Source organism: Phyllostomus discolor, chromosome 11 (genome assembly GCF_004126475.2).
Source record: "Phyllostomus discolor isolate MPI-MPIP mPhyDis1 chromosome 11, mPhyDis1.pri.v3, whole genome shotgun sequence".
Taxonomy (NCBI): domain Eukaryota; kingdom Metazoa; phylum Chordata; class Mammalia; order Chiroptera; family Phyllostomidae; genus Phyllostomus; species Phyllostomus discolor.
Window position 1 is genome coordinate 72,712,615 of NC_040913.2, and position 23,352 is coordinate 72,735,966.

At 37.0% G+C, this 23,352-nt stretch overlaps 1 protein-coding gene across 4 annotated transcripts in view; it reads right to left on the minus strand.

The window, feature by feature from the left end:
- DDHD2 (DDHD domain containing 2) overlaps nt 1-23,077 on the minus strand; it is a 30,247-nt gene extending 7,170 nt beyond the window's left edge. Inside the window, exons 1-17 of one of the 4 annotated variants that reach the window (XM_036011605.1) lie at nt 22,799-23,051; nt 21,391-21,618; nt 20,429-20,619; nt 19,533-19,622; nt 18,746-18,866; nt 17,142-17,231; nt 15,720-15,855; nt 12,748-12,956; nt 12,395-12,462; nt 11,427-11,543; nt 10,229-10,324; nt 8,966-9,091; nt 8,705-8,860; nt 8,330-8,432; nt 8,046-8,216; nt 7,166-7,328; nt 426-528 (exon numbers count right to left, since the gene is read on the minus strand). In XM_036011605.1, coding sequence (XP_035867498.1) covers nt 447-528; nt 7,166-7,328; nt 8,046-8,216; nt 8,330-8,432; nt 8,705-8,860; nt 8,966-9,091; nt 10,229-10,324; nt 11,427-11,543; nt 12,395-12,462; nt 12,748-12,956; nt 15,720-15,855; nt 17,142-17,231; nt 18,746-18,866; nt 19,533-19,622; nt 20,429-20,619; nt 21,391-21,610 — 2,139 coding nt within the window. In that variant the 5' untranslated portion in view covers nt 21,611-21,618; nt 22,799-23,051 and the 3' untranslated portion in view covers nt 426-446. Of the gene's footprint in view, nt 1-336; nt 529-7,165; nt 7,329-8,045; nt 8,217-8,329; nt 8,433-8,704; nt 8,861-8,965; nt 9,092-10,228; nt 10,325-11,426; nt 11,544-12,394; nt 12,463-12,747; nt 12,957-15,719; nt 15,856-17,141; nt 17,232-18,745; nt 18,867-19,532; nt 19,623-20,428; nt 20,620-21,390; nt 21,619-22,798 lie in introns of those variants that run through there. The other 3 variants (XM_028526501.2, XM_036011604.1, XM_036011606.1) reach the window with 3 other exon arrangements.
- Between the last annotated feature and the right edge of the window lie 275 nt (nt 23,078-23,352).

A 23,352-nucleotide genomic window follows, 5' to 3' on the forward strand; every position in this document is an offset into this window, starting at 1 on the left:
CGTGTAGTCACAGCTGGAAGGCACACAGGGAGAATGCCAGAATCTAATATACAACCTTTCTGTTACGTATCTTAAAAGGCCGAGTAATTTAAATCTCAGGATGGGCTGTTTGTAATTAAAATTGTCACTGTTGCCATGATAACTCTTAGATGATCAGAACTATTAAGATTCTGCATTTGGATCCTAAAAATGACCAATATTATTGGACCAAATCACTAGCAAAGTACATGCACACGCACACACACACTCCTCACACTAATCAAAACGCCATAGCACCTTTCCCCCATGAATTTTAACCAGCGTCCCTCTAAAAATGGACAAAAACCTAGATGTGGGTGACAGGCAACAGAAAAGTATATTTATGAAGAGCCCAAGACTCCATAGTTCTTTATAACGTGTTATGTACATGGCATTTAAAAACTTACAATAAACAACCATAGAAGATTCTACTGTAAAGGCTGATCAAGGAAGACACCCTGGGTTTGGTAGATTTCTTTGAGGACCAGCAACACTGTATCTTCAGACTCCCTATAAAGAGAAAAAATTACATTGTAAAAAGAAGAAACTAACATTTGTATGAGATGTTTTACATATATTAACTCATTGAATCTACACAACCACCTTGCAAATTAACTTTTTTACAAAAAGATTTTATTTATTTACTTTTAAAGGGAGGGGAAGGGAGGAAGAGAAACATCAATGCGTGAGAGAGAGATCAGTCGGTTGCCTCTCATGTGCCCCAAGCTGGGGACCAGGCCTGCAACCCAGGTGTGTGCCCTGACTGGGAATTGAACCAGCAACTTTTTGGTTCATAGGATGATTCTCAATCCACTGAGCCACATCAGCCAGGGCACAAATTAACTTTTTTACCATTACAAAAATCATACTCAAAGGTGGTATACTTGGCAGCTGTTTGGAAGTGTAGCATTAGATCCAGTAATATAAAAAAGCTAGCAGTAAATGACCAAGAACCGTTCCCTTTCCATAGAACACATTTTTGGGACAATATGAAAGAGCCACATTGCTCACCTTAATTTTTTAAATGTTCCTTTCTCGAAAAGATAATATAATCACATGGTTCAAAATTCAAGATATATAAGGGTATAATAATGAAATCTCCCCCCATTTTTTAAAATATATTGTATTGATTACACTATTACAATTGTCCCATTCTTTACTCCCCTTTATTCCCCTCTGCCCTGCACACCCCCTCCCACCAGCATTCCCCCACATTTAGTTCATGTCCATGGGTCATATAAGTTCTTTGGCTTTTCCATTTCCCATACTATTCTTAACCTTCCCCTGTCTATTTTGTACCTACCATTTAAGCTTCTTATTCCCCATACCTTTTCCCTCATTTGCCCCCTCTCCCTCCCTGTTGATAACCCTCCATGTGCTTTCCATTTCTGTGATTCTATTCCTGTTCTAGTTGTTTGCTTAGTTTTTGTTGATTTTTAGGTTCTGTTGTTGATAGTTGTGAATTTATCATTTGACTGTTCATATTTTTTATCTTCTTTTTCTTAGATAAGTCCCTTTAAAATTTTATAGAAGGGCTTGGTGATGATGAAGTCCTTTAACTTGACCTTATCTTGGAAGCACTTTATCTGCCCTTCCATTCTAAATGATAGCTTTGCTGGATAGAGTGATATTGGATGTAGGTCCTTGACTTTCATGACTTTGAATACTTCTTTCCAGCCCCTTCTTGCCTGCAAGGTTTCTTTTGCTCAATCAGCTGATAGTCTTATGGGAACTCCTTTGTAGGTAACACTATCCTTTTCTATTGCTGCTTTTAAGATTCTCTCTTTACCATTAATCTTGGATAATGTAATTATGATGTGCCTTGGTGTGTGCTTACTTGGGTCCAACTTCTTTGGAACTCTCTCAGCTTCCTGGACTTCATGGAAGTCTATTTCCTTTGCCAGATTACGAAAGTTCTTCATTATGTTTTCAAATAAGTTTTCAATTTCTTGGTCTTCCTCTTCTCCTTCTGGCACCCCTATGATTCAGATGTTGGAACATTTAAAGTTGTCCCAGAGGTTCCTAAGCCTTTCCTCATTTTATTGAATTAGTTTCTTCATTCTGTTCTGATTGAATGTTTATTTTTTCCTTTTGCTCCAAATTGTTGAGTCCCGGTTTCCTTCCCTTCACTGTTGGTTGGTTCCCTGTACATTTTCCTTTATAGGAAAATTTTCCTCATTTTCATAGCCTTCACTTCTTCCTCTATTTTGTGACCATACTCAACCATTTCTGTGAGCATCCTGATTACCAGTGTTTTGAACTCTGTATCTGATAGGTTGGTTATCTCTTCATCAATTAGTTGTATTTTTTGTGGTGCTTTGATCTGTTCTTTGATTTGGGCCATATTTGTCTTGTCTTGGCACACCTTTTACCTAGTAAAGGCAGAGCCTTTGGTATTTGCTAGGGCGGGGCAACCCACATCTCTGTGTTGTGGCACTGTATGTGGGGGAGGGGTCCGAGAGGGAACAATGCCACTTGCTCAGCTCTTGGCCAGCTTTCACTCACTCCCTCTGCAACCTACAAGCAACTTGGGCCCTCCTGGTGCTGATTCCCACATGGGTGGGTGTGTATGTCCTAGGACCCTGTGGGTCTCTCCAACGACCTCCCCTGTGAGGCTGGGAGTTTCTCCTGCCACCTCAACCCCCACAAGTTTTTTTCAGAGGGTTTGAGGCTTTATTTCCCCATGCTGGAACCCTGGGTTGCATGGTCTGTCTCACTCCCCAGTTGTTCCTCCTGGTTATCCACATGCAAATGTGAGACAGCCCACTCCGCCAGCCGCTGCCTCACTCACCCAGTCTACCAGCTGTCTACCAGCTGCCACCTTCCTGCAAGTCCTCTCCACCCCAGCTGCCTGTCTCCGCTTCTCTTCCCGGTCTGCATGAATGTTTCTTCTTTAACTCCTTGGTTGTCGGACTTCCACACAGTTCACTTTTCTGACACTTCTGGTTATTTTTTTGTTTTTAAACTCGTTGTTTTCCTTCTTTTGGTTGTACGAAGAGGCAAAGTGTATCTACCTATGCTTCCATCTTGGTCAGAAGTCCACCACCTCCGTTTCTTAACCACTAGTTCCCAACTTCTGACAAGCAATGCTCTCAATTTCTCATGCATCTTCTAGATATTCTGTGTGTATACAAGCAATTACTTATATCCAGTCCATAGAGAAATTTGATTATAAAAAGTAACATTCATGAAGATTTATTTGCCTTCAGGATATGTGGCAAACACTGTAGCTAACACTTTTCTAGATGATCGACTTTCAACTGGTGTGCTAGAAGAACTTTTAAAACAGATAATACCTGACTGTTTAGTCAGGGACATTAATCTCTTTCCCCTTAGATTGTCAAATTAAAAAATGACAACAGCCCACAAAACAATAGCTGTAGGGTGTGAGTGCCCTTTTTCTTTTTTTTTTTAAGTATTTATATATTGTTTTTTTTTTAAGATAGGGAGAGAGGATGGGAGTGGGTGGGAGGGGGGGAGAGGGAGAGAAACATCAGTTTGTCATTCCATTTATTTATGTATTTATTGGATGATTCCTATATGTGCCCAGACCAAAATTAAACCTGCAGCCTTGAGGTGTCAGGATGACACTGTGACCGACTGACCTACCTGGTCATGGCCCAATGTCCTGTCTTGAACCATAAATATGTACATCATATAGTAAAGGTGATCTTACTGGTCACTCTCCATAATAAGATTGCGTATGACTGGTTAATTCTTGGTACTAGAAATCCTTATATACAAGTATAGAGACCTGATTTTTTAAAAACTCTTTTTTTGTGTGAATCGATCAAAATTATACTTTTTTTGTCAAACAGGGAAAAATATATTTGTGTGTATGCTGCAGAATTTTAGTAATTACTATGTGTGAGATGAAAAGGCTTGAAAACTGCTCTAGATCTGTGGTTCAACTTTTTTTCAGTAATGAACCTACTTGAGAATCCAATGAAATCTATGGATTTCTCCCCAGAAAAGACCACATATGCATATAAAACCCAAAATTATCAACAGATTTCATTGGATTCACAGACTTTTTCTATCCCCCACAAACTCCATACACAGAACTTAAGAAACTCATGCCAACAAGGGGCACTTTAAATGATGTGATATTAAAATGGTGTGATCCTGATGCATACAAAAAAAAAAGATATCAACAAAAAAGAATAGAAAGCTCAGAGATAGTCCTAAAAACATTTACAAATTTAATATAATCAAGTTAGAAGAATCTCAGATCTATTAACTGTTGAACAACTGGATACCCATCTGGAAAATGACTTGGATCAAACCATACCTTATTAGGATAAATTTTAACTGAATTAAAGATTTATATGTAAAAATTAAACCATAAAATATCAGGATAAACTATGGTAAGGAATTCTTTGGAAAGTAAGGAAGCTCTAAGTGTAACACAAACTCCAGGAGCCAAAAAGGAAAAAACAAAGTGACTACATCAAAATGAAAAATTTCTAAATAGCAAAACCCAGTGTATGCAATGTCAAAGACAAACTGGGGAAAAGGTATTTGACTCATGTTGTGGCCCTGGCTGGTGTGGCTCAGAGGATTGGGTGCTGACCTAAGAACCAAAAGGTTGCTGGTTCAGTTCCCAATCAGGGCACATGCCTGGGTTGTGCACTGGGTCCCTAGTGTGGGGACATGTGAGAGGCACACACTGATGTTTCTCTCCTTCTCTCTTCCTTCCCCTCTCTCTAAAATTAAAAATAAAATCTTTTTTAAAAAATCTGAAACTCGTATTGCAGACTAATCAATTAAAAATCCAACATTTCAATATAAAACAAAATAAAAGGTATAGATAGATAGCTCCCAGAGAAGGAAATAAAAATGGTTCTTAAGTATACATTAAAGTGTTTCAACCTTACTCATAAGAGGAAGAATGTAATTTTTTTTTAGATTTATTCAGTCTAAAGAGAAACAGGAACATAGGAGAAGTGAAACTTAAAACTCGAGCATACACAAAACATACACTGAAAACTACAAAACACTGCCGAGAGAAACTAAAGAACAAAGTTACACTGAGACAGATCATGTTTTTTCATCAAAAGACTCAGTATTATTAAGATGTCAATTTTCCCCAAATTGATGTATAGGTAAAATATAATCACAAAGTCCCAGAAAGCTTTGTGATTAAAATAAGCTCATTCTAAAACATACTTCTATGGAAATGCAAAAGACCTACAATAGCTAAAACTAACTTCGAATAATAAAGTTGAAGGACTCAACTGATACCTGATTTTAAGACTTATATATCTATAGTAATCAAGACAGCGTTTTATTGGCCTAAAGGTAGACAAATAGTCTTGGCCGGTGTGGCTCAGTGGATTGAGCGCCAGCCTGTGAATCAAAGGGTTGCCATTTCGACTCCCAGTCAGAACACATGCCTGGGTTGCAGGCCAAGTCCTAAGTGGAGGGTGCATGAGAGGCAACCACATATTGATGATTCTCTCCCTTTCTCCCTCCCTTCCCCTCTATCTGGAAAAAAAAAAAAAGTAAATTTAAAAATCTAAAAAAAAAAACAAAACCCAGACAGATCAATGGAACAAAAGAGAGCCAAGGCACCTCAGTGGTTTCTCCATCTCAAAAAACTTTTCAACAAATGTTGCTGAAATAATTGGACGGTCATATGTAAAACAATGAAGTTTAATCCTTATTTCCTATTAAAATTTATTAAAAATTAACTCAATCAAAGTGGATCGTAGATCTAACTATACAAGCTAAAACAATATAACTTATAGAACACAGGAGAAATCTTAATGACTAGATTTGGCCATGACTTCTTAAATATGTCAAAAAAGCACAAACATCAAAAATTAGATTTCATCAAAATAAAAAACTTGCCCTGGCTGGTGTGGCTCAACAGACTGAGTGCTGGCATGCAAACCAAAGGGTCCCAGGTTTTGATCCCTGGTTAGGGCACATGCCTGGTTTGCGGGCTAGGGGGAGTACAAGAGGCAACCCCACAGTGATGTTTCCCTCTCTTTCACCCTCCCTTCTCTCTCTAAAAATAAATAAATAAAATCATTTTTTAAAAAATCAAAAACTTCTAGTGTCGCAGGTTCGACTCCCAGTCAGGGTACATGCCTGGGTTGCAGGCCATGACCCCCAGCAACTGCACATTGATGCTTCTCTCTCTCTCTCTATCTCCCTCCCTTCCCTCTCTAAAAATAAATAAATAAAATCTTCTAAAAAAAATCAAAAACTTCTGCTCTTCAAAACAAAATGAAAAACTACATCCTGAGGAAAAACTTACCTGTAACTAGAATATAGAAAGAATTCTTGCAACTTACTAAAATAATTTACTTTTTTTAATGGGGAAAAGATTTGAACAGATAATTCGCCAAAGATACATGGATGGCAAACACATGAAAATATGCTCAGTACTGTTATTCATTAGGGAAATGCAAATTAAAGCCATAATGAGGTGCCATGTGTTGTCACGAATACTGGGCAACTAGAACTCTGAAATACTGCTGATGGGAATGGAAAATGCTGGCAGAAAAACAGTTTGGCAATTTCTTTTAAAAAATCATCTTATCCATCAATTCTACACCTAGATATTTACCGTAGAAAAATTACAGTATATGTTCATACAAAGTCTTATACACAGCAGTTTTGTAATAACCTAAAACTGGAAACCACCTAAATATCCATCAGGAGGTGACTGGCTAAACAAATTGTGGTCCATTGGTACAGTGGACTACTATTCAGCAATAAAAAGGAGAAACCTACTGATATACATGACATGGATGAATGAAAGAAGCCATACCAAAAAAAAGAGTACATTGTAGTATGACTCAATTTACCATATTTTTCAGTCCATAAGATGCACTTAGGTCTTAGAAGAAAATAGGATAAAAATTTTTGAAGCAAAAAATGTGGTAAAATATTTAATAATCTAAATAACATAATATTTCACCAATGTAAATGTAAACAGAACTCAACAGCAGCATTAACCACCATTATTCCTCCCAAATTGGGAGAGGGGTTGCATCTTATAGCCCCCAAAATACAGTATATACTAGTCATGTGCAAACTGATCTGTAGTGACAGAGGCAGATCAGTGGTTCCCTGGACACTGTGAAACAATTAGACCAAAAAACCAAAAACAAGAGGAACAAAAAAAAACACTCACCAGTAGCATAGATGGCTCTGTAAAGCAAATAAATACTCATTGAAACTCTCAATGGGCTTCTCCTGTAGCACGTAGTCAATGCGCTGACCTCCATTAAGCATTCCCACACTGATGGGGGGTGCTTCTTCTTTAACTGCTGCAGAGGCCTCTTCTGCGTTATCATCTGGATAGAAGAACCATACAAAGAATCTAAAAGCTGCCAAGTCCTCCAAGGTTGTGGTTATGATCAAGATTGTCAATGATTATGAGCTCCCCAGACTCCAAGTTTACTGTAAGTCCCAGGGGTGCCCAACCTTTTGACATCTCTGGACCACACTGGAAGAGTTGTCTTGGGCTATACATTAAATACACAAAAAATACAAAAAATGAGCAAAAAAAAGGTTTTAAGTACATTTATGATTTTGTGTTGGGCACATTCATAGCCATCGTGGGTCATGGGTTGGACACCCTTGCTAGATCATTGAAAACTAGAATGCAATGTTAACTGAGATGAAGAGGACAGTATCCTGCTAGTCCCCAGCCAGGAAAATAAAACTGATCCATGAAGACACAGACATTCCTTGGTAAAAGCAAGGTGCCTCGGACAGTAGGCTCTTACCACCACCCCCATAGTTACCAAGTAGAAGATGTTTTAAAGTCTCATTAGCAAGTGCCCAGGTTCTTTTGACATTTTTCCTCACAAATAATGTTCTTCCATAATTTGTACCTATTAGATGACAGGAAAGGCTAGCAGAGCTGAAGGCCATTAGGGCTCCATAGTATGGGGCCCTTACAATATAAAGGGCAAAGTAAGAAGTCCCTCAGAGAACAGGAACTACACATCCTGGAGTCCCTCTTATCTGGCCTGATGTAGGAAATCAGTGTGTACAGTATCACCAACCACTAGGCTTCTCTGAACTTGACTCAGGTTCTGTTTCAGTTTCTTCCACAGCTTCTGAAGCTTGTAAGGCAGGGTATTGAGCTCTGGTGAAAGATTTCCAGGCCGTCCGCAGTGAACCTAGCAAGTTGTTCTTAAGGTCCATGCTCATCCTGGTCAAGCCCTCTCTCAGTTCTGAAACACACATGAATAAAGAATATTACATGGTTTACAATGGGTTTAGGGTCCAACACAACTAAACAAAATGATTGAGGTCTGCAATTACCACGTTCTGTACTCAGTCTTACCTAAGTGCATCCGTTTCCTGCCTTTATGATGTGGGATCAGCATTGGCTCAAATTCCACTCCTGGGACCACCATTGGTTCAATTCTATAAGCCACAGGATCAAACTGCATAGGAAAAACAATAGCTACCTATACCTCTGCTAAACAAAGATAGTCTGAGGAAGTATTAATGTGTATCAGGAAAGAATGATTATGAGCTCATTTTTAAAAAATGTACAGTTATTCTGCCACATCACTCCAGATTCATACTATTTATAGGTTACCTCATTACTACAAAATAGTATATAAAACATAAATCAACACAACAGAAAATCATATCCCCTTTACTAATAAACTCTAATATTCAGGTAAAACCACGAGAGCTATCCAATGCTTACAGGGTGATAAATATTGAAGAAACCTTTGCATGTTGGAAATCTGTAGTTGGGATCAATTCTTTTTAGTCCTCGAACAGTAAGGAACATTCCAATGGGAGATCCAAAGGCAAAGAATATTTCTGGTTTATAGATGAGCCGGGGGTATTTTACAGACACCTGGAAGGAGAAAAATAAAAGCATCTCTCAATGACAAGGATGATATCTTTTCTTACCATAGGAATGGCAGGCAATAAAATGAACAAAGAAAATTAGTATTGTTACCTGCCCAATGCCAACATCCAGATAGTCATTCCCAGTACCATTGGCACTACTGCAGAACTCCGATTCTTTGGGGATATTAGACATACTTGTCCCTGAAGCTGATTGCAGAGATGGTCTAGTAATACCCTAATGAATAAAAAACAGTTTGTGGAGCCGGTGTGTAGTAAAAATATCCAAAGGATTTTATACAGTTTTCTACTGGTTTGAAAACCTGCATGGGAAAGTTCTGGAATGACAGCCAATAATTCCAGGAAGTCTCTCAGAAAACAAGATAAAGCTGATGAAAACAAAATATGGTTTATAAAAACAAAATTCATTCCTTAAGCCTTAATTTATGAATCAACATCCCTACATGCTCTAAAATGAAGCTGTACACAGTCATTTGGGCATAGCTGGAAACTTAGGCAACCATTGTGAAAGAAAACAATAGCAGAGCACTGTGGAGAAGAACACTGAGGATTGCTAAGAAGCTCAATAAACTGCTGTGCCTTTCAAATTAAAGCAAAAAGAATGTCTCTATGAGTATAGAAAACGATGCAAATACTGGGCCCTAAATAAGAACTGAGCAACCTGCTAAAAAAAGTTGAAAAATAATTAACTACTAAAATATGGAAAAGAATTCAGTGGCCAAACTGCATGTATTAGTAGTGTTACTACATAGACAAACCTTTCTTTTTTTTCAATTTTCCCCCCTCTTTCATTGATTTTATTGAGGCAACACTGGACAACAGGGATAAACCTTGAGTATGTTATGCTAAAAGAAAGAAGCCAGTTATAATAGGGCACATATTGTATGAATCCATTTATATGAAACGCCCAGAATAAGAAAACCATAAAGACAGAAAGTAGATTAGTGGGTCACAGGAGGGAGGAATGGGGACTGACTGCTAAGGAGTATAATTTTTTGGGGGGTGTGGGGGGAGTGAGGGAATTAGCGGTAATGGTGACACAACTCTGAATATATTGAAAATCACTGAATTGTATACTTTTAAAGGAGAATTTTACAGTATGTGATATAAATTATATTTCAATAAAACAGTTATAAGCAAAAATAAAAAGGAAATTATATTAGGAGTCTAGAGGAGATAAGACTTCTGAAGTTAGTAATATTGTTATGGTATCAATAAACTTGTTTAATTTCTAAAAATAGAGCCAAAGTTAATTAACAAAATTACTCAGCTCCCTAGGCTACACACTTTACAAAGCAAAAGGATACAAGGATATCAAACTTGTTTAATACCATAAGCTATATTAAGCACATACCATTGAACTTTCTCTGGTCCTAAAGTAATTTAATATCTTCTTTCTTGGTCCTAAGGGAATTCCCATTTCCTGAAGATCTTTGTCTGTACATAAAGCCTAGGCATAGAAAATCAAATGTCATTCTTATTTCTCAGCAAAATAAAATCAATTAACTGTCCTATTCTCTGAAAAGAATAAGAACTAAGTACTCTGTTATTCTTTGCTTTATATTATTAGGGCTTCCTAGTGGTACATCATTAATAACTTAGAAAAGGAAATAGTATTTTATTCACTAAAAAAAGCCTAAAGAATAATAAAAAGTATCAGTATTACAGTATTAATGCTATAGTAATACAGCTAACATTGTGTTACTGGAAAAAAAGCAACAGAAGTAGGTGCTTCTGTTGCTGTTGAAGTAGGTTAGAAGAAGGCATCTAACTTAATGACAGGAAAACCCTCCTTGATTTCCATGCTCACTTGGATGTCACATTCCTGAGAAAGATCACGTTCCCACTCACGACACAAGCAGTAAGAACACAGAGCAAACACAGAGCATGAAACAGACTAACAATCAAGATCTGAGCTGAAGTGCTACTTACCTGACTAGGGAAGTCTTCCTTCAAACTAGGTTAGTTCATCTTACACATTCTTATGCCACTGTGTACTGTTCTTTAGAACTTATCACTACTGTCATTTATTTTTTTTATTATTTACATGTGTTTTTAGCAGTAAACCATAAACACCATGAGGCTAGGGTCCATATCTGTCTCATGTACCACTCTATCTATAGTACTTGGTATGGTCATAGTAAGCATTTACTATGCTGAATACCTGCTGAGTGAATGTATTGCAAACCAAAATAAAAACACAAAAAAACAAAAACAAACAAGCAAATATCAATAGTAGAGTTCTTGAAAGTATAACAGAAAACAAGAGTTGGAATAGTTACTGGTCATTTTTTCCTGTTCTGTTTTCTGAGCTGTGCTGTTTCTTAGTCTTTGCACTATTGCTATCATTGATTCCTCTTGAACTTTAAACACAAAGATCACTTGATATGATTAAAAAACACATAACTAATGCTAAAGAACATTACTAATGATAAGAAAGTATTTATGACTAAAATGCTTCTAAAGAGCAGGTTCTTACTAAGCAGTATGATGAAGATAAGCAATAAAAATACTAAAAACGGTATGACAAAGTTTTAAAAGATCCTTTTTACCAGAGCTTCCTTATCTACTTTCTCCTTCTCAAATACACCAAAGAATTCAGAAAGTTGGAGCTTCTTCAGAGCTTCCTCTAGCGTCGGTGTGTCTCCTTGATCCATATTTGGTGAGTCCTAAAAATTAAATTGTAAAGCTCACATTATCTACATTCACTTAGATTTTCCTTTTATTAATACCATTTTGCAGTAAAGAAATATACTACATAAGATTTTCACATATTGATATATTTTAAGTTTAAATAAATTGTGATTTATAAAAAGTACAAATTAAGAGGTGTTGATCTCGAACTTTTTGCAACTTCATTTGAAACTTAATGTTTTAAAATAAATAACTGAGTGAATGAATAATTATCAAAGTATTGTTCATTATCATTAACAAAAAACGTTTACTGAGCTCTTATTACAGAAACAGTGTTTAAGACATAAAACAATCTAAGGCAAAGCCCTGCCCTGAAGGAAGTCACAGTCCAACAGGAGAAATAGGACACTTACATAAAAAGAGAAAAAATACAAGACAGTATATACTAAGTACTAACTCAGCACTACAGATAAGTGTTCACCGAACTCTTTTACTGAAAGACATTTAATCATTGAGTCCAGTGCTTTCAAACAATTTCTATAAATCATATCAATATGCATCAAATTCACTATTCATTTCATCATATGCAAACTCCATTTCAGCTCAACAATTTTATAATTCTAATAATAGATCACTAGTGCATATTTATAATGGAAAATAAGACACTAATAGTCATTTTAGAATGTGGCAAATATTTGTAGAAGCATACTGGTACCTTGCTTCTTATCATCCAAGAAGCAAGACAGAATTAATTACAAGTCTGTTTAAATAAATGTAAATTTAATGTTATGGTATGAGACTAAGCAAAAAACAAAAAATAAGTCTAAAATCTAAAAATTCTTACTAAGAAAAGCTACAAGAGAACCTATCTGAACATCTAAATTACCTTTTCACTGTCAATACTCCCCAAAGAATCTTTCTGATTTGTTAGGATGTCAAACAATATAAGTGAACCTGTAAGTAAAACAGAAGAAAGAAGGAACAATTTCTAAACATTAACACTAAATAGTTGTCTTTTATACAAAAAAGTAACCCAATTAATTACCCATATAGCAAAATCTACAAAGCAGATAGTCTTTCTTTCCACTCCACCACCAACCTTCCAACCCTTTCCAAAGTCTTCATCAAAGCTCAGTTCTAGATCTCTGAATCTGATACTGATAAGAGACACTGTTCTTCAAAAACAGGTGTCCTAAAAATGTGATCATCCTCTCTGGTTACAGAGAATACATTTGTTACCTAAACTATGGCCAGCAATGGATACGCCCCCTTTGAAATCAGGGTTCCTCTGCAGAAAAAGCGTATATATTCGGTTCATTTCAGAAGCAACTGTGTCCACAATAGTCTGACAGTAAGTGGGGCTATTGTAGAAGAAGACATCCAGAATTGTATCGTTGGTGAAGTGCCGTAGGCGGTTAATGCTGGGCAGGGTTATTCGCTGCAGATCTCTGAAAAAAAGGAAAGGTATTTTAAGCAGAAAACCAAAATACATGCCATAGCTTCCTCTAAGTTAAGTAGCTTAGCCTCCAAGCCTAGACCTAGATATTTAAATATACAAGAGGCAACTATCAACTTAGAGGAAATACAGAGGACAGAGAAAAATGTTTAATGAAGTCAAAGGGATATGATCAACAAAATTCAGAGTATAAGCTCTACAAGACAACTCAGTCTCTTCAATACAAAAATTACAATAAAACAACAGTTGGAAAGGTAATCAAGAAATTAAGAGAGACTTAAGACATATCAACTAATTGGAATTTATGGACCTTATTCGGATCCCAGTTTAAACTACATATGTATGTATGTATATATGTGTGCCTTTGTGTTTGTGAATGTATGTATGTATATATATTTGTGTATTATAAATCATGAATTTATTGTACAGTTGGAAATTTGAACACTGTATATTTGCTGACATTAAGAATTTTTAGGTATAATAATGTTGTTATATTTTATTAAAAGTCCTTTAAGATATACAAACCCAAACATTTATAGATGAAATGATACGATGTCTATAATTTGACTCCAAAATAATATGGTGGAGGGATGGGCAGCACACAGGGGTGTGATGATAGGGAGGGGGCAGAACTGGCCACGTGTTGAGGCTTGCTGGGGCTGGGTAATCATAAACAGTACATGAACATTAAATACATGTGCTACTTTTATATAAATAATTCTATGTAATACAAGCCTTTTTTTAAAAGACAAAAGATACAAGAGGGTTTTCCTACAATTCAACGTTAAAGTTGGACACAAGCAAAATGATAAATGGGATCAGCTCTCAATGCAGAATTCCTTAAAGCTGAAAGAAACCAAAGGCAAACAGAACTCATGTCTTGCAAAGGAAAACCATACTGACATTGTCTAAATCAACTTCCAGTTAAAATTGTCTCAAAATTCCCAGAGAAATTCCTCAAAGATTCAACAGTTTCTGTAGTTTAGAGAAGGCTATGTGACCTTAGTCACCTCTGAGAATCAGCTTAAATATGATGTGAACTCCATACCTAGTAAAATCAACACCACAATGGAGTATTTGCCACATGCAATATGCTCAAATCGTAGGGTTAAGAAATAGGAGACACAGAATCAGCACGGAAATAATGCTGATTACTTCCTTCATCTCTCACAGCAGTATCTCCTAGTTCTAACATAGAACTATATGATGTACACCCTACTTTCTGGAGAGCCCATAGCTGAATATCCTTCCTAAAATATAAATATTTATTTGTTTATTTTTAGAGAGAGAGAAAGGGAGGGAGGAAAGAAGGGAGAAAGAGAGGGAGAGAAACATCAATCAGTTGCCTCTTGTACTCACCCCCACCGGGGACCAGACCCACAACCTAGGCATGGGCCCTGACCAGGAATTGAAGCAGCAACGTTTCACTTTGCAGGATGACATGCAACCCACTAAGCCACACCAATCAAGGCACGAATATCCTTAATATAAGGCAACCTTCTCTAACATTACCATAAAATTTACAAACACAAATATTGGGGTTATAACTTAAAGACATTACTTATTGGGTTGGCCAAAAAAAGTTCATTTAGTTTTTTCTATATGAAGGCTCTAGTAGGGCTTAGTTGTCTTTAACTTCATTTGAAACAATTTTGTTAGACTGTATTCTGACAGCTGTCATATCAGCATTCATTTGAAAAAAACTTATCAAAATTGGTGAATTTTTGTGCAGCCATTTTAATACTGAAGATGGAAGAAGATATACAACATTTTCAGCGAACTATACTTTATTATTTCAAGAAAGGTAAAAATGCAACTGAAATGCAGAAAAAGATTTGTGCAGTGTATGGAGAAGGTGCTGTGACTGACTGAATGTATCAAAAGTGGTTTGTGAAATTTCCTGGTACTGTAGGCGTTTTGGTCAAATAATTCTTTGCTGTGGGGCTGTCTTATGCACTGGAAGGTGTTTAGCAGCACCCCCGGCCTCTACCCACAATAAGCCAATAGTGGGAGATAGCTGACACACTCAAAATATCCAAACCAATGAAGTGAAAGTTTTTAGTGAAAATGAAGAATGTGTCTTTTATTTTACAGAAAAAAACCTAAACAGACTTTCTGGCCAACCCAACAGTTGTACCAAGTTATAAATACTAATAATTTAATGCTTGGGGATTTCCTTTTTTTCCCAAATTTGGACAAATATTACCTAAATTTGGTCACAAAAGAAACAAGAAAATACTATGTACATCTCAAGGTAGGTTGGCTTTTGACATCTGAAGATGGAAATGCTTATATGCTATAGGAAGAAAAGAATGTTTGGCGTTAATGCTAAATAAAAAAAACTGTAATAGTAAATATTAATGAGCCAGTAAAACATACTATAAGAAAATACATATAGCTCTTCACTCCTAATCTGGACTAGTTAAACCATGGGATTAGTTAGTATTTAATTATGTATCTCTAAAAAAAAGGCATAGAAATACAAAAAAACTTTTTGTTGAAAAATTTTAAATATGCAATCAATTATAGCAGTAATATCCTTAAGCATATCAATGATCAGAGAGCATATCACAATCACGGTTAGCAACTCGAAGGTCACTCGGGAACGGGGACAACAGTGTGGTGACTGTGTGGGTGGGGGAAGTTAGAGGGTGGGTGGAAGTGGAAGAGAGTATGGGGAATAAATGGCAACAGAAAAGAGGAAAAAATACAATAAAAATGAACTATTAAAAAAAAGGTGTACAGTATTACTCACACATCCACACCAGTAGAATGCAAAGGACTGTGCCAGTTGACTGGAAGAAATTCTACCCTCCCAATCTGCTGATTTTCTTGGGCTTTCTTAAAATGCGTTTGTAGCAGGTTCAAGGAAACATTGCGAAAATCATTAACTGGAAAAGAAAATTAACTTATGCAACAGTAAAGCAATGAGTTTGTAGAATTAAGATTCAATAGATCTCATAATTATATTCTTTATCTATATTTGCTTAGAACACATTTTCACTTGAGTCAAAACAACAGAGTGGGCCCTGGCCGGTGAGGCTCATTTGGCTGGAGCATCATCCTGTGGACCAGAAGGTCGCAGGTTTCATTCCAGGTCAGAGCTCGTAACCAGGTTGCAGGTTTGATCTCCAGTTAGGGAATGTATGAGAAGGCAACCAATCGATGTTTTTTTCCCCTCTCTCTCTCCCTTCCTCTCTTTCTAAAAGCAGTGACAAATGTCTTCAGGTGCAGATAAAAAAATAGCAAAGTGGTATTCAGAAAAATTTTACAATACAGTACATTTCATCAAAGAAAGAGCTAACTTCAAAACTTCTAATGTGTTATGGGAAATGTTTCAATTTAAAAAAAAAGAAAGAAAACTATCACATGACTATGTAAATTGGTTGTTCTTACAAACAACCACTACCCAATATTTAAGATTTAAAAAAAAATACACTGCTGTTTGAAATTCATATTACATCAGTCTTAACCTTCTAAGGTTTATGCTTAGGAGCATTAGCCAGTAGGGTAAGACTCCTACATTGGGACAATTAGACTTTGAATACTGTCAAGTTTTACAGAGACGTGTCCAACTCATTCTCACCAGGGGCCACATCAGCCTCGCAGTTGCCTTCAAAGGGCTGAATGTAATTTTAGGACTGTGTAAATGTAACTACTCCTGAACCAGGGGCAAGGAGCTCTATATTCGAAGGCAACCAGGAGGCTGATGTGGCCCCCAGTGAAAATGAATTTGACACCCGTGTTTTAGAGGATACTACGTTCAAAATCAAGTTATGCTAATGACCTAAATATTAAAATTAGAATATCAATAGGTTTATCAGAGTCTGAATTACAATAGCTTCTGCTACACATTTAAACTGTATCATCTTTACAGTCCCTTTACATTTGGAATGGTTAGACATAGGACCATCACATCATAACAAAATTTTATAAGAATTAAGGGCTTGTTCATTCAAGAATTATTAGTTAAGAGCATAAACAATTAGCCTAAGGAATTTACTAGTACTTTAGGTCTAAGCTGGGAAGCTTTACTACCTTGCCACCAGTCTTTAGCTCTCCAAATCCTATTACGTGCTAAGACAACAGACTAAAGATAACACTTTATTTCAGTTCACAGGAGCACTGACTAATATTCCCCTTAAATGATCTAATCTTACATGCTTTGCAAACCTACCGCACTGTACAATGCTTCGAAAGCGGAGATCACAAGCTGGTCCAATCCCATGGACTACAAAAACCAAGTGGTCTATTTGTAAAGGTTCTCCTATAAATGAAATTAAAAAGAAAAATTATTCTATATGACTGGTCACATATTCTAAACTCAAACATTCACAATAAATAGGTTATAAAGATGGGCAAGTTAAAATATAAGCAGATAATTTATTTTTTATTTTTTAATGATATATTATATTGATTATGCTATTACAGTTGTCCCATTTCCCCCCTTTATTCCCCTCTGCCCTGCACAGCCCCTCCCACCCACATCCCCCCACTCCCACTTTAGTTCACGTCCATGGGTCATACATATAAGTTCTTTGGCTTCTACATTTCCTATACTATTCTTACCCTCCCCCTGTCTACCATCTATGCTACTTATTCTCTGTACCTTTTCTCCCTCTCTCCCCCTCCCACTTCCCTGCTGATAACTCTCCTGTGATCTCCATTTCTGTGGTTCTGTTTCTGTTCTAGTTGTTTGCTTAGTTTGTTTTTGTTTTAGGTGTGGTTGTTAATAAGCAGATAATTTAAAGGACACAAAATAATCCCGGATATAACTATGTACTTAGTTAAAATACAGTGTTTACTTTATTTACTTTGTTTCTAATTTATCTTAATAAGTCTGTGAAAAACTTTTTCAGGTTTTTAGAACTTTTTAGTTTGAAATAACTGCAATCTTACAGAAAACTTGAAAGAATAGTAAAGAAATGCCCGTGTACTTTTTACACACATTCAACACTTTAACACTTACCACATTCACTTTATTATTCCCTCTTTTTATATATATGTGTACACACATACATTTATTTTTCTGAACCAGCTGGGAACAAGTTGCACACATCAGAATGCATACATCATACCTCTCTCTTTAACCCTTTAATATTTTAATGTGTTTTTCCTAAGAATATTGTCTTATATAACCACAAGGCAGTTATTGAATTCAGGCCATTTAACATTAAAATAATTTTATATAATATTCTATTTTTATCAATTGTATCAATAATATCCGGTATGTATTTGAAGCCTGAAATTTCAAACCCATCTTTTAATTACAGTAAGTCTAAGACTTTGGCCAAGAGACAAGCTATCTCCTCTGCAAGATAAAAGGAATTTTATAGTCCAGTTAATTACATTATAAAAGTAATCATAAATGACCCCAGATACCAATGGATAACCATCAAGGTCATATTGAAAAATAGTTTTCCTTAGTTGGAAATGAACAACAGGCGGTATCAGGACTAAACTTCTAATCAAACAGGTGGAATCACGCTTCTTAGAATTAAAATTAAATCAGTTCATCTGTAGTTAGTGAATTCTTGATTAGAACTGCCAAGTTTTACCCATCCCACCATACATACTTAGCAACTTTAAAAGAGATTTGTATACCTACTAAGAGTCTTAGTAGATGAAGTGATGCTAATGTTAACTACAAGTAAGCTCATATGATTGATTAAAGATCATTTTTAAGCCTTGAGGTAATCTAAATCCATGGAAAGAAGTCACAATTTAAGCCATAAACAAGTATATCAAAAGATAAGGAAAAAAATTAATGATTAACACTACCACAATGAATGTCAACAGAGATGTTCTCAACCCCTCTTTTTACTGTTCTTGGTCGACCCTGCTCAGTGGGTGTTGAACCCCATTCATCAGACCCCGGAACTGGTTGGTAATGCACCATAAGCTTAAATAGAAAAAAAAAAGGTCAAAAATTGTTTAATCCTGTAAGCTATATTAAGCACATAACATTCATTTTTTTTCTGGTCCCAAAGTAGTTTAATACATAAAATAAAATAAAACATTCACAATGAATAGATATAAAGATCTTCTACATTAAAGACATCTCTACGTATAAACTCTGGGAGGCAGGAATATGTCCCTCAAAACATAATGCGCAGTCAAATCTCAACTAGAGTTTTGATATGCAACTCCTACAGCTTAAAATGAGAACTGTGAAAATACATTTGGCTAATGATGTACTATTTAAATATCTTACAATTTTACGTGTCAATATTACCTCAATAAAACTAAAAAAAAAAAAAGAAAAGAAAGCATATACCAGGCTAACAGATGATACCCTTCACATGGAAAATATGCCCACATAATCTATCAGTGATGCTCTTACTCTGTAGTGGCATAATTTTCCCTAAGAAAATTCTTTTGTGTAAACTAAACAAGGGAAATAATAGTAGCGGCTACAAGTTTTGTTTCGTAATTGTTGATATAATATAAAAATTCCCAAAGCTTATCCTCTGTAGAATCCCTAGGAAAAAGAAACCAATGAAGTTCTCTTTAGTAATGCAATTAACCTTTAATCCCACCATTAGACAAAGGCTTTAATTTGCTTTACCTTTGGATTGTGTAATATAATAATTTCTCTGTTGGGAGACTCCAGTTTCTTTTTCCATTCATCCAGAGTTACAGCAAGTTTGTAAGTTTCCTTAAGAGAAAACACATTTCATTAGATTTCTCTTATAGCTTTTCTATTAAAATTAAACTTTTTTGCAAGAATACTGCTAAATAAACAATTGCAGTAAGAATATCCTACTCTAATTAACTGAATTTATTTTAAAATTATAAATAATATGAGACAAAGAAAACAAAAATCATTCTTCACTCCTACTTGTGTTATCTACACCGGAGATAAATATTTTTCACATTTTGATATATTTCTTTCAATAATATTAATGCATATATATTTTCCATAAAACTAGGAATATATTACATATGTAGTTCTTTCTCTTATCAAATAGGTCTAAGCTTACCTATTTGATAAGAGAATATTATTTTAAAATTCTTTTAAATGTAATATTAATAGTACAGCACAAAAAAAAATCAATCCTAATTCCATCACCTAGACTAGAAATAATCATTGTTCACATTTTGATAAATTTATTTCAATAATATTAATGTCCTATTGCAATTTAAACAAATTTCAGACTCTTTTCAGAGCAAGAAAACTAAAAGGCAAAAAGACAATCCTGTAATCATAGTTTAAATATTAACAATAATCACCATTAAGGAAAACACTTTTTCATTTAAAGGTATAACAATTTCAATAGTGTATTTTAAAATCTGAAAAAGCTACTTTATCTTGAAACTAACTTACAAAAGAAAGGCAATAAACTGTGCAGATAGAACCAAGCTCTTCCTGAAATTTTCAAAAAATGTAAGACACAGAGAAAGAAAAAGTTATTAAATAAGAAAAAAATGAAGAAAAGGAGTTAAAAGGGGTCAAAGGAATACCTCTAATACTTGGCTGAAGCTCTCGGAGTAGGGAATATACTTATTATCTTTGTCTCCCTTGTAAAACCAGGTGCATCGTCTCACTTCCGATGCCAGCTCATCCCAATATACAGCATACCGCATCCTCTCCCCCAAGTGAACATCATACCTGCCCCCATCAGTGGGGACAACGCTCCCATTACAATCTTTTCCTGTGAAGAATTGGAAAGGGGGGAAAAAGTACATATATCAAAATAAGTGTCCAAAATACAGTTCTGAGTTATATTTTAAATAATGTTATAAAAACACATGACAGTTTCTGCTTGGATAAACATTAAACAAAATGGAATTTATCTTTTTTTTTCACTAACAACTTTACAAACCATCAAAAACATTTTTGGTTTTAATGAAACATATAGACATACACACAAAATAATATCCAAACACTGTTTTGTTCTTTTTTGGAGGAGACAGTAGTGTCCCTTAAAAAAAAAAAAAATATATATATATATATATATATATATATAATGGTTTTTCTGAATTTTTTGCTAGAGGAGAATTAATGACCATGACCATCGTGATGATAAAGTAATAACTAGAATCATGTTTCATAAAAGAAGAAAAAAGGTAACAAATAAAGAATTCATTCTTTTGCAATATGAATGTGACACTTCCCCATAGACACTCTTTATAAACAAAAACTGAAATATAAGCTAGAACATAAGAAATATTATTGGATAACTATGCAGAAATCATAATAGGTACTGAAATGCAGACCAAATTCTTAAATATTATACATCGGGTAGTAATGCAGAGCTTCTATATACAAATGCTAGAGAGGGACAACTAGAAAACGATCTAAAATAAATTTTTAATAGCATTCACTATAAGGACTAATATCATAGTTTGAGAGAGATGGCAGTATAGTTTGAGAGAGATGGCAGTAAGTCTTTGTCTATTGTAAGTCATCCTTTTTCTCCTACCAGAGCCATATGCCTCTTCCAGTTGCTGTGAATCCACAGAGTTGAAAGGAATCCATGTCTCTTTAGAATCTATTATCTTACAATAAAACCAATGAGGAGAAACTGGTTCATACAAGCCGCCAGCGTCCATGTCTATTAGTTCAAAGGAGCTACATGAGTTTGGCGATGGAGATGGATCTGACTGAGGCAACTGTTCTTGCTGTGTTTCCACTGATGACATTTCCCTCTCTAAAAACCAAGATACAAGAAAACTATCAGAAAAGTTATTTTCCTTCTATTAACAGTATAATCGTTCGTACACACACAAACTGGTCATTTTAGGAGTCATTTCTGCAAAACAAACAAAACCCCCCAACAATCAAAAGGAAGCTACACAATTTAAAATAGAAATAACTTATAAATTAATAGCTAGACTTGGGGGTGGGGGAGGGGAAGGGAGGGCTTTAAACAAAATGGGTCTTGTAGTCAGACCAACCACTTTGTACTGATTTCCCAATTTTCAGAAAACTGCATGATTTTACACAAGTTACAAAACAAACCCAGAAACACAAGAAACACATGGCCAAAAACTTGATTGCAACAAAATACTTTAACCCAATTTCCAATCTGAGTCCAGTGCCAAAGGCAAAACATTCACTCCGTATTAATAACAGGTTTCAGACTCCAGGCCCCTGTTATCATACATTTACATGATTTCTGGAATCTTAAAATACTGAAAATAAAACTATTCATTTAAGAACCAGTCGCTTTTTCTCGATCTTCAAATGTGCTTAATTAGGGACTGTGGTACAAATCCTGAAAACTCGAGCCCTTGCTTCGGGCCCCTGCGCGCAAGCGCGTACCCCACTGACACCGTCCACGGCTCAGGTAAAAAGTAACAGGTGACATCAAAAGCCTCCTTTCCTTCAAAACGTGACCTCTGCGTTTGTACCCCTTCGGGCGAGCGCTCGGACCGCTCGGCCAGCCTCACCACACAGACAGCGCAAGGGTACTCCCACCGCCGCCGCCTCGGGCGCAGCGGGACGCGAACACCTGGCCTGCCGCTGGGCGGACGCCCTCCGGGCTTTCGGCCACTCTCTCCGCCCTCACGCAAATTTACCTCCGCCACCGTGGCCTCTTTCCCCCGTGGCCCCGGGACTCCTGCAGCCCCGACCTGGGACCTTAGAGCTCGGAGACGTCTCCTCCCGCCTCCGGCCGTAGGTTGGCAGGCGCGGGGCCACCAATGGAAACGAAGTAATTTGGGGCACAGTGGATACAAAGGGCCACTTCCCTGGAACCTCAGCGGGTCGGTCCTCCCAGTATCCCCATCCCCTGCCCCAGGTATCGCGTCCTCCTCCGCCCCTGGCGTCTCCATCCCGCAGTGTTCCCCTGGTCCATCTGCAGACCCAACTCTCCGACGCGGACTCACCTGGCAGCGCCGCCACCTTTCACCGTCTCCTGCCCTCGCTGAGGGGGACACGACATGTCCCCGTGGAGGCCTTTATCCCTCGCCCAGATGGGGCGGAGCGAAGCAGGGCGGAGCCTGCGCCCCGCCAGGCTCGTGCCCAACACAGGGCTCCACCACGCTCCCTGCGGGCGAGCAGCGGGCCAGACTGCGGAGTGCAAAGCCGAGGTGCCTGTGACTGCTGCGCGGAAACCACCGGAGGTACCAGGACGGCTGCAGAGGTACCGCCAGAAAGTGTCGCGAGAGGTGGAGGGACTCGCGCGAGATGTGCCTTCTCCCTGCGGGCAGGGAGCCGGAGGGCTGGGCAGCGTGCGGGTCGTAAGTGCACCGAGCCCTCCGCCCTGAGCCGTCGCGCGGTTTGAAGCGGAGGTAGTTGAAAGGCTGCGACGTGGAGGACGACCGCCTAGCTGTCAGGCAGTATGTGCTATTTCACTGAAATGAAGGAGGAAAGCTCAACCTCCTCAATACATGGGAAAACGGGCCGCCTGACCCGTTAGTACCCCGGCTAACCCTAACCC